Genomic DNA, 10,647 nt, shown 5'->3' on the forward strand with positions numbered 1-10,647 from the left:
ATGTCACAGTCGGGGGTAAATTCCTGGAAAGATAACAATCCGATGAGGTCCATGAGTTGTAAGTGGAGTGGCCTGGACAGAGACATGCTCTCTCTCTGCTCAGAGTGAGCTGTGCTCCTCTGATTTATTTTGAGGTGGTCGTATCACAGCTGTTGTATCTGTGGTGGCAGCCTGGCCGAGCCCCTCAACACTCTTCCTTTTCCCCCACTGGCCCTTGGTCCTGGTAAGAACCCTGTTTGCTCGTTACCCTGCTTCTTCGGGGACATTTACACTTTAATAACTTTACGTCCTGTGCTTTAAATGGTTTCCAAACCTCTTACTATTCTTACAAAGGTACTTATAACTGTTTGTCTGAATTCGATGGCTTTCTGAAACTCACAAGGTTTGTTAAACATGAAAGGAGACTTGCTTGTGTCATTTGCTAACAGAATGGAAAGAGATTGATTTTGTTCAAGAAAAGATAACTTCAAAACTAACTGCTTAATTTCTAACTTTGTGCACTACAAGTGTTGTTTCCTTGGACACCGAAGAAACCAATGTTGCCTTTTCCAAGTCATTTATTTTTAGTTGAATTTCCATTCGGATATCTGCCTCCTTTTAAAATATTGAATATAGATGGGGTTGCTTATGTCACATTGATGTTTTTTATAGTTGGAAAATGCAGCTTTTGTACAAACAACTACTGACATTGACATCAATAAGAGTGGAGTAGAAATAAATAAATAACTTGCCCATATTAAGAAGTTCTTAAAATAGCCTGTGGGGCCTGGAACAGGTGCCATGTGCTCTGCTTGTGAAAGCACAGGCAGTGTGAAGGCTGCACTAATTTTATGCAAGTAAACAGGCTCTGGCTATGAGCCTGTACAACACTAGACTGACACAAACTAAGCCATTATATATCACTTAATTTCAATCACTGCAGGATACTAATAAGCTCTAATCATTTTAATGGCCGGTGTTGGATCACGTTTTTGCCAAAAAAAAGGCAACATTTTCCAAATGTCTGTTTTTGAGTGAAGCATGACATGTTGTTAAGACTAAGAAAATACTGCACACGAGTATTCAGCAGTTTTTAGTACCTTGCTCAAAGGCACCGTGCTGGATTTGGAGTTTAAACTGTGGAACCAAGTCACAAATGGACTCTTTCTTTATTTTACCAAGAAACATTTTTTAAGTAGTATCCTTTTTTTTTTCTCCCACAAATTGTGATGATACAAACAGAGCTGAATATTTTACAGCTGAAAGTCAACTTGTCAGAACTCTCTTTGTCTTGGCATTTCTGTATCTGTCTCTGCTGTAGCTGACAAATATTTCCATTACCGATTCTCAATTAATCGTTTGGTCTTAAAAAATGTCATAAAACGTGACGTCTTCAAACGCTTTGTTTGTCTGGTGAATAGTCCAAAACAAAGATATTCAGTTACTGTCATATATCACAAATGTCACAAAAAGAAAGTAATAAACCGTAACATTTGAGAAGCTGGAACCAGCAAATGTTTTTTGCATTTTTGCTTGATCACAAAAGATTTTCTGTACTTTTGAGTAATCGATGCATCAACTAACATTGTAGCAGTTCTGGTCTAGAAATTTAATTAATATTGGTCAATATATCAGCCGGGCTGATTGATCAGTCTAGCTGCATGGGTCTTCTTCATGGCCGCAGTAGGAAGGACAGAGGTGTAAATGATAAAAATGAATGATGGCTAAATTCCATTTATCTGCTTCAGTTTCAGGGTCCCTGTGTCGTTCATGCTCACAGTCCCACCGTCATGATTTACTGGGACACTTGAAGAGACCTTTGTTATTGTTGTCATAAAGTAGTGACAACTGTGCTTTTGCTACTATGACAAGTCAAAATGTCAGCTGTATATACAGCCTGAAATTAGGAAATCCAATCTAAGTTAAACAGATTTAGTTTCACTAAACTTGCCTCCAAAAGAGGAAAAATAAGACACGTTAGAAATGACTTTGGAGCCAACATTAACTTGACAGACACTGGCTGGTGAAACTCCGGCTCCACTAAAATAAATATTTGAAAGTCAGTCTGTTATCCTTTAGAAAAACAATGTTATCCTTGTTATCTAAAGGTCCTTTACAGAAACCATCTTTCCCTCTCAGTACTAGCTCGGAATAATGGAGACTTGTCAGGAGAGCAGCCCTGCACCCACCGGTCCCGAGGCGTCGCCAGCCAAGGGTCGGCACATTGACCTGACAGAGGACCTGGGCCTGCAGCTGGAGGACATCATTAGCACCTACCAGGCTGCCGAGATTCCCGCTGAGCCAGAGGACACAGAGGAGGTCACAGCCGTCAAAGAGGCAGACGCCCGCAAGGACCAGAAACTGGAGAAGAAGATGCTCAAAAACCTAGGTGTTTTGTTTTTTTCCTCAATATGTTTTATTGATTTTAGCTGAGGTGGGTTTCATTCAGCTCAGTCAGCAGACGTCCAAATTTGTACTGAACCCGATAGGTGTGTAAGCAGAGCTGTAATGCGTGTAAGTGCATCCATCTGCAACACAAGCGCAGGTAAAATAGTATTTCCACATGCCTTTTATAGTTTGTTCAGTTGACTCAGGTGCCAGTGATTTTTCACAGTTTGGGGTGAGAGACTTCTCGTAATCCCAAATGGGGTTTCCAAAAATAATTTCATGCATATTTTCCGTAGTAAAAACCTTTATATTTACATATCTGCGTGTGATAAATCGGATTCACCTCGTGCTTGAGGGCGATCACCGGACAGCTGATGTTTAACTTAAAATTCTCTGTGGCTCTTAAGGGAAGGAAGCCATGCTGCTGATGCAAAGTTTGAACAAACTCGACTCTCCAGAAAAGAAACTGGAGGCCATCATCAAGAAGCACGCCGAGCTGGTGAGTGGATGATGAATGAAGGCAAAGACAAATAAAAAAAGAAAATATACTTCTCCTCCAGAGCAATGCTGGATATATGGCAGATTTTGCCTGTGTGCTTTTGCAGTTGGAGGAGCATCGCAGTGATCAGAAACAGCTGAAGGTTCTGCAGAAGAAGTTGCTCCAAGTGATGAAGGAGAAGGACCAGCTGCAGAGCGAGCACAGCCGGGCCGTGCTGGCTCGCAGTAAACTGGAGGGGCTCTGCCGAGAGCTGCAGAGGCACAACAAGACCTTAAAGGTACTTCAGCTCCTGACGTTAGTGCCCGGCATGCAGCAGTGGTAGTAAGCAGTATCGTTTAAGATCAACTAAACACTAGATCCATGCTGGGTATCTAGCTACTTCTACTGAGCTACTGAGGTTGCCAGGTGCTGTTAGTTGAGTTTTGGTGCCCACTGTTGTCACCATATGTTGTGCTCTACGGGAGGTGACATCAGCTGGCACCGAAGATCAGCCATTATGTCAAAGCTCAGGGTGTGACCTCTCAAACCCACCTACAGTCCTCACCACACCCACAGTTCATGTTGTGAAGCCAATGTTGTGTTCGAGTCTACAGTTTTCAAAGATATTAAATACAACACTTGGGAGATGTGAATAGAATAAGGCACATAACATCTACAATTAACATCGGGCTGTAAATATCATACTGCTTTTATGAAATGTTGGAAAAAGCAGATACTTAGTTGCTGTCATGCAGTAAAAAAACTTTTAATTGAAAAATGTGACTTCAGATTGCTTGTTTTGTTCATCCAACATGTCTAAACTATTTTTAGACACATTAATAAATGAACTGAATCATCGTCACAGCTCTAGATTTGATACTGACTTTTATATAAACTGTTTGAAAAAAACCTGAGGCTTAGAAGCAATTCCACCTGCTTCTAGTGCCAGTCACTAGACATACAATACATTGGCCAGTCAGCTTTAACTGAACCCTTTGAAGTGGCTAATTAATTAAGAAATTGAAACAAAAAAAAAAACAAACAAAAAAAAAGAGTCGTTCACTTTTAGGTGTGAAAAAAAATACTGGGTAAAAATACATGGACACTGTTTCAACTGCAAATGCATCTTGTGCAGTGTGGCTTTAGTTCTAACATCCATCCTTGAAATACAGGAGGAGACCCTGCAGAGGTGCAGAGAGGACGACCTGAAGAGGAAAGAGATCACCACCCACTTCCAGGGGACGCTCAGTGAGATTCAGGCCCAAATCGAGGAGCACAGCAGCCGCAACACCAAGCTGTGCCAGGAGAACAGCGCTCTGGCAGAGAAACTGAAGGGACTCATTTCACAATACGACCAGCGAGAGGCGGTATGGATCCTGCCACATGCTAAGGACACGTTGGTTTCCACCAGACAGTCACACAACATTTGAGCTGTTACAGGAAAACATTAGATTTGTGAATTTGTCCTCCCAATCTACATACAAACTCTTGACATTGCTTGCACTAGCCTTATGTAAAACTGCACACATCTGGGCCTCTGCGCCCCTACCAAACACATGAATTATTTGCAAAATTCACCCAGGTCTTACATTTATTAGCTACAGTATTTCAATTTTATGTAGCCAAAGCTCCCCGAGCAAGAAGTGAAACAGCTTTCTGTGTGAAAACGACTCATAAATTCACCTGAATGTCTTCCAGAACCTGGAAAAGGTCTTCAAACACAGAGACCTGAAAGAAAAGCTGCTGGAAACCAAGCTCACGCAGGCAAACATGATACTGAAGGAGGCGGAGGAGAAGCACAAGCTGGAAAAAGACCTAGTACGTTTTGTGTATCAGATTTGCTGAGTGCTACAAGCATTTTAATAACGTGTTTGCAATTCTAATCCCCTAATGCTCATTTTCATGGAATATTTCAATGTTCCACAGCTGCTAAAACAGGCTGCGGAATATAAATTGCAAGTGAAGGTCATGAAGGAGCAAGAGATCGATATGAAGACCCAGGTACAGTGACATGGGCAAAACTGGCTTGTTTTTCTACCTCGCTACAGACACGTATAATATTTTTCTCTCCATTTCTCCTCAGCTCGATATGTACTCCAAGAAGTTTGATGAATTCCAGGGCACGGTATCAAAGAGTAACAGTGTCTACAGCAGCTTCAAACAGGACATGGACAAAGTAAGAACAGTTTTACAGAATATTTGAAGTCAGCCTCGAGATATTGGTTAGATTATTTAGTTTATCTGCCAATAAAGAGATAATGAAAACAGAAATAAGAGAAAAAAAAATCCCATGAGATTTACAATAACTTCAGAAAGCCGACAAACTAATCCTACACTCTATTGTGGCACTTATTTTTAGAAGTTGCTTTGATTATGTGTAGTGTAATGTGATTTTTTTTGTGTGTGTTGTAGATGGCCAAGAAAATGAAAAAGCTGGAGAAGGAGTGCCAGTCATGGAAGACTCGCTTTGATGGCTGCAACAAGAGCCTCATTGACATGGTGGCAGACGTAAGAAAGATTTTTCTTCAGTCATTTACAGCCTAAAAACTATGATTATTTTTGGGCTATAAATGACCCACTGAAAGAAATCTGTTTACAAGAAACGATTTCCCCACTTTTACTCATGTTACATACATTTTAATCCTTTATAGAAAGCGATCAAGGAGAAGGAGTTTGAGCTCATCACCATCAAGAACCAGAAGCTTGAGAATCTGTGCAGGGCTTTGCAAGAGGAGAGGAAGAGTCTTTATGAGAAGATGCAGGGAGCTGGAAGTCAACCAGGCGTCACCACTGCCGAACCAACAGAGGAGAAGGTCCCCGAGGTGCAGGAGACCGCTAAAGACCCAGAAGCCGACCACCCTGTCCAGAATACCGAAGCCACTGATGCCCCCGCTGGGACCCCGACACTCAAAACTCCACTGACCAAGGAACTGGCTAAACTGAAAGCCGAGCAGGCCCGTCTGAAGGAGATTGCCGGTTCTTTTACAATCTCTCATGTCATACCCACAGAAACAGTCGCTAGCCAATCACAAGGACACTCTGAGGGCGTCCAGGGGCCAGAGGAGAACCACATACAGGAGAGCAATGGCGAACACCTCCAGGAAGCCAAGGAGGATGGATACCAAGAACAGAGAGATTTGGAAATGGAATCAGTTGATTAATGCTGCAACGACTGTGAAAAGAAACCTTGTTTATGTGAGATTCATAGCAATAAAATGAAAAATGCTGGCTTTAGTCTTTAGTGTGTGATCCTGATATGTCAAGATTTAAGAGAAGCTTTGTTTTATATCCTGAAACAGGCCAACTACAACAAAGCAGCTTTATGGCTTTTCTAACACGCAGACCAAAAAGTAAAGAAAGGTTTGACATGCGTCCTTATTTTCTACACACAGACCTATAGAGTTGCAAAGTGGATGGAGCTACTGTATTTCGGGCATCTCTGTTTCTGGTGGTAAAACTCTCATTCATTTTTTCTAGACGACAGCTTAAGATTAGACATGAAACTCTCCTGTCTGATCATTAATACAAAATATTAACTGTGTTACAAAACATCAAAAGTTAAAGGTAGGAGATGTGAGAAATAAAGTACAGTCATCAGGCTTAAAAAATCTGTTACATGAAAACTGAGAACAGAATCTGCAGCTTGAATCAATTCAGTTTTTGGCTTCTAGGTTGGTTCTGGATGAATTCACCGGTTATGGCGCTGTATTTGGTTCACAACTGCAACCACCTTTGATGCATGTTCAATTCTCGCCTTTGATGGGCTTTTTCTCCCCAGAAACAGCAGCCAAGGCCACGGGTATATTTAGAGCTGTCCGTCAAAGAGATGGAAAAAAAACAAAAAAAACTAAAATCAATATTATTAAGAACCTAAGTTGTAAAACTGGTGTTCATTACAAACACCTACTGTGTATGATTGTTACATTCCCTGAGAGATAGCAATATTTTTATGTTACTTAATATCATCATTGAAGATTGAAGATTTTAAGTTGGATCACAGAATAGGGAATAAAATTTGCAGAACAAGCGGCTTCACAACTTTGGATGAAGACTCCTGACAAAATAATAAAAAAATAACAATCAGCTAATGTACCCTTAAAACATCCATGTTCTCATCTTACCATCAAAGCTTTCACTTCCCTACATCACATCTGCTGATCAGATACTTTTTTTTTTAAAACCATAATAACAGATACTACGATTACACTATTATTTACACATTGTTGTTATTCCTGTAATAACAACGATGTAATGTAACTGTAAAACAAGATTTACAGGCTCGGCACACCCACACAGGTTGGGTGGAGCTACACTGGGCATTACAAACGATTGCCATAGCTTCTCCCAAATCCATATTACACATGAATTCTAAGCAGGTTCTGCATCTGTAGTTTATTGCAAAGGTGATGACAGGTGTCTCTGTGAAGTTGTATCACTGTAAAGTATGTTGACTCCTTTTACAGGTGCAACCAAACCCAACAGAATCGTGAGGAAGTTCAAGTGCAGTCTCATCAGGCAACGTCAGTGAAAACACCAGTGTGTGTGTAGGGGCTTTAACTATACTGATGACTTTAGTGTGAAAAATACAACACAAGCTGATAAGATCCTTTGCATTTTCACTTTTCTGAAGATGCAGCCTGATCATTTTTCCCAATTTTTTGTTTGGATTATAGCAGTTATGCCACCCTTGTTTTATCTGACATCGTTCTAAATAAAGTTCTTAAAAACAAAAAGGAAAGCCTCCATAGCCACAGAAAACATTATACAAATGTTTCCACAGGCTGAGCAGTAGGCTACTTATCAAAAACGATGGAACTGATATTCACGTGTGAAATCAGTGGAGTTCCCCTTTAAACGGAGCTTCAGCAGACAATCTTTTATTTCCCCATTTGTCCAAAGTGGACTTGGAGCGACAGCAGAGGTTATTTGACAGAGGTACACTGATAAGTCGGTGCATATCTCATGCAACTATTGCAGGTGCACATTCAAAGTGAAAATGGCAGAAGGAGTAAACCCAACTGCGCTCTCCTGTGTAAAAGCTCTCACAGCTTTTGTTGAAAATGGAAAAGCTCTGCTGGACCTCGCCGAAAAGGACAGCAAAGAAGGTAGGCAGCATTTTGTGTGGCCAGACAAGTGCACATAAAAATAGACATGCAGACACCGTGTTCTGCAGTTGGCAGACGATTTATAGTCATACCCTGCGTAAGGGTAGCAGGAGGCCTGTCAATCATTAGACTTAAAGAATGAACCCTAACAGACTGTTACATGCTAACTTTATGCACTTTATCTCTCACAGGCTCTTTCCAGGAATTCATCAGACAGAAAATCCGCATTGAGCAAAAACAGTCACTGCTGGGCCTGATTGAAGCTGCTGCCGGCTTGTACAGAAGGTTCAGGCAGTTTCCACAGTCTATAAACAGCCTGTACTTGTAAAAGCTACTGTAAAAACACATTTTAAAAAAGTTTTATGAAGCACGTAGCGTCACAGATTCAGCATTGTTCTTATATATGAACAAATTAGATGCTTACTTTGATTTTTTTTTTTATTATTTCACAGTCTGTCTGTTAAGAGGAAAAAGGATGCAGAGGACCTATGGACAAAAAACAATCAGTAAGATCTACTTCTTAATGAAGTCCTCACCTCAGAGCTTTGCACCCAAAACTACCAAACTACATTTGACACAAGTGAGGAACAGACGAATGACTGTTATCTAGATATTGCATCAACAATATCCACCTTAAACCTTTATTTTTAGGGCTTTCAATTATATTTATATTTATATTTATTATATTTATATGTCTAAATGGGATAAAAATTCACTCCAGCCACCAAAAGTGCTGTAACTGACGGCCTGATGAAGAAAAAAAGAAATCTGCTGAGAGAATTTTGCAATAGTAAACCTCCTCTCACAGGTCAAAGTCACAGGCCCAATAAACTATAACAACCCTAAAAACTTTATTGCATTACATTTCCAGTTGTGCAGCCTTGCAGGATGCTGTGCAAGACTTTCAGCAGCTCGCAGTGAGTTGTTTAAATTTAAAAAAAATCTCAAAAAGTATTCTCCACAGCGCTATTGCATGTACTTTTTTCTATTCTTACCGAGTGTGTCCAATGCAACACAGATGCAGTGGGATTCCTTTCTACAACGTTTGGATGATGAGTTGCAACTTAGTGCTAAAACACTGACTGAGGACAATCAATCAAGACGTATTCCACCAGACACACCGCTCATCGATGCCAAGACAGGAGAGTGAGTTTGATTCCTTTCTTTTCACACAACCACTCTTGTCAATAAACATCACAAATTATCTGACTAAATACATATATCAAAACTTCTGTGTTGGCATTTTCTATTTTGCACTTTAGCATTTCAGAGTTTCTGTGTGTTTCTCAGAACAGTGACACTGCAGAAATATCTTGGGAAAGGTAAAAAGATCCTGCTGGTGTTAATCCGTCAGTTCTCCTGCCTGCTCTGTCGTCTCCATCTTAAAGATCTGGAGAAGAGTCAGGTATCAAAATTTCAGCTCATATTTTGTTTTTTTACAGGAAATTATGTTTATATGTAGTGAAAGCATGATGATGTACACTTGACCTTATCTTAATGCTCCGTTTTCTGTTTTCTCTCCTTTATTGTAAAAGTGCTCATGACTATACCAGCTGTTGAATTTAATTATCAGTTTGGAGTATTCTCCTCTGGTTAAATGTTTGTTCTGTTACGTGCTCTAAGTTCATTATTAATTCTGAGTGAATTATTTCTCTTAACTGACTTTAGATCTCAGCATAATCACAGAGCAAAAACTGGACAGCCTCCAGTCTTTTTCCTCCTGTGGCTGACAGAAAACCTCTCAGTGATGAAGCAAATGAATCTGACCGAATTAAGCGCAGTATTATTCTCAGAAATAACCACAATCACCTCAGACCGCAATCCTGAAAATCAGCATCTTTGAACCGTTTGAAATGCTGTTTAAAATGCTGTAAAGGGCATAGCTGCCTTTGGATGTAAAAAATTACATAATTTTGCAGAGATCCCTGGATGCACACTCTGTGGAAGTGGTGATTGTTTCATTTGGCTGTCGGGAGGGAGCTTCACACTGGCTACAGGAGACAGGCTGTCGGTACGACATGCTGTTGGACCCTGATAGAAAGGTCAGGAGTCAACACCATGCAACAGAAATGCAGAATACCGCTACAAGTTTCATACTTTGACTGATGAACCTTGTGTTGGGTATTGCAGATATACACTGCGTTCGGCCTGCAGGCATCTCTGAAGAAAGTATTAAACTTCAGTAACATGCTGCTCTATGCTGAGTATGTGGCGGATAATATGGAGTTTCCAAGAGAACTCCCATCAATACAAGACGACATGTTTCAGGTAAAATGTTGCTGTGTTGAGGATATTTGAGGCGGCAGCAGCAGAACTTGTTGTGTCCTTGTGCAAGGCATCCAAAGTCCGAATTCTCCAGTGAAGCTTCTCACTTCACAAAAATACAATAATTAAAATATATAATATATATAAAATAATAATTAAATACTTGTCTATTCATCAGCTGGGTTTTTAACAGAAAATATTAAGGTTTTGTACATGTTTTTGTTGATTTTGTTTCACCTATACTTTCCAGCTGGGAGGCGACTTTGTTTTGGACGAACATGGGAGGGTGCTGTTCTCTCACCGCTGCCAGAGTCCAATAGACCGACCGACAGTGGAGGACATTTTATCTGCGCAGTGAAGATTAAACTCCTTCATACACAACATTGACTAATTAAAGAAATACAGAAGCAGGTGACGTTGGCTGATAAATTT

The 10,647-nt window shown here is 40.4% G+C and overlaps 2 protein-coding genes across 2 annotated transcripts; both read left to right on the forward strand.

Annotated features, from left to right (window-relative positions):
• Window positions 1-113: 113 nt before the first annotated feature.
• Window positions 114-6,079, forward strand: txlnbb (taxilin beta b). The gene is made up of 10 exons (XM_023420953.2): window positions 114-223; window positions 2,119-2,368; window positions 2,775-2,866; window positions 2,973-3,143; window positions 4,018-4,212; window positions 4,544-4,663; window positions 4,772-4,846; window positions 4,929-5,021; window positions 5,258-5,353; window positions 5,497-6,079. The coding sequence occupies exons 2-10, from the start codon at window positions 2,134-2,136 to the stop codon at window positions 6,004-6,006; spliced, it is 1,587 nt and encodes a 528-aa protein (XP_023276721.1). The 5' UTR covers window positions 114-223; window positions 2,119-2,133; the 3' UTR covers window positions 6,007-6,079.
• Window positions 6,080-7,752: 1,673 nt separating this feature from the next.
• LOC111665859 (peroxiredoxin-like 2C) lies at window positions 7,753-10,625 on the forward strand. The gene is made up of 9 exons (XM_023420954.2): window positions 7,753-7,950; window positions 8,142-8,235; window positions 8,403-8,456; window positions 8,822-8,867; window positions 8,969-9,096; window positions 9,241-9,355; window positions 9,870-9,992; window positions 10,081-10,218; window positions 10,466-10,625. Exons 1-9 carry the CDS (start codon window positions 7,842-7,844, stop codon window positions 10,571-10,573), a joined length of 915 nt encoding a protein of 304 aa, XP_023276722.1. The 5' UTR covers window positions 7,753-7,841; the 3' UTR covers window positions 10,574-10,625.
• The last annotated feature ends 22 nt before the right edge of the window (window positions 10,626-10,647 follow it).

The sequence above is a fragment of the Seriola lalandi genome, unplaced genomic scaffold (genome assembly GCF_002814215.2).
Source record: "Seriola lalandi dorsalis isolate HSWRI2012SDOR001 ecotype SW California unplaced genomic scaffold, Sedor1 jcf7180002054660, whole genome shotgun sequence".
NCBI classification, from domain to species: Eukaryota; Metazoa; Chordata; class Actinopteri; order Carangiformes; family Carangidae; genus Seriola; species Seriola lalandi.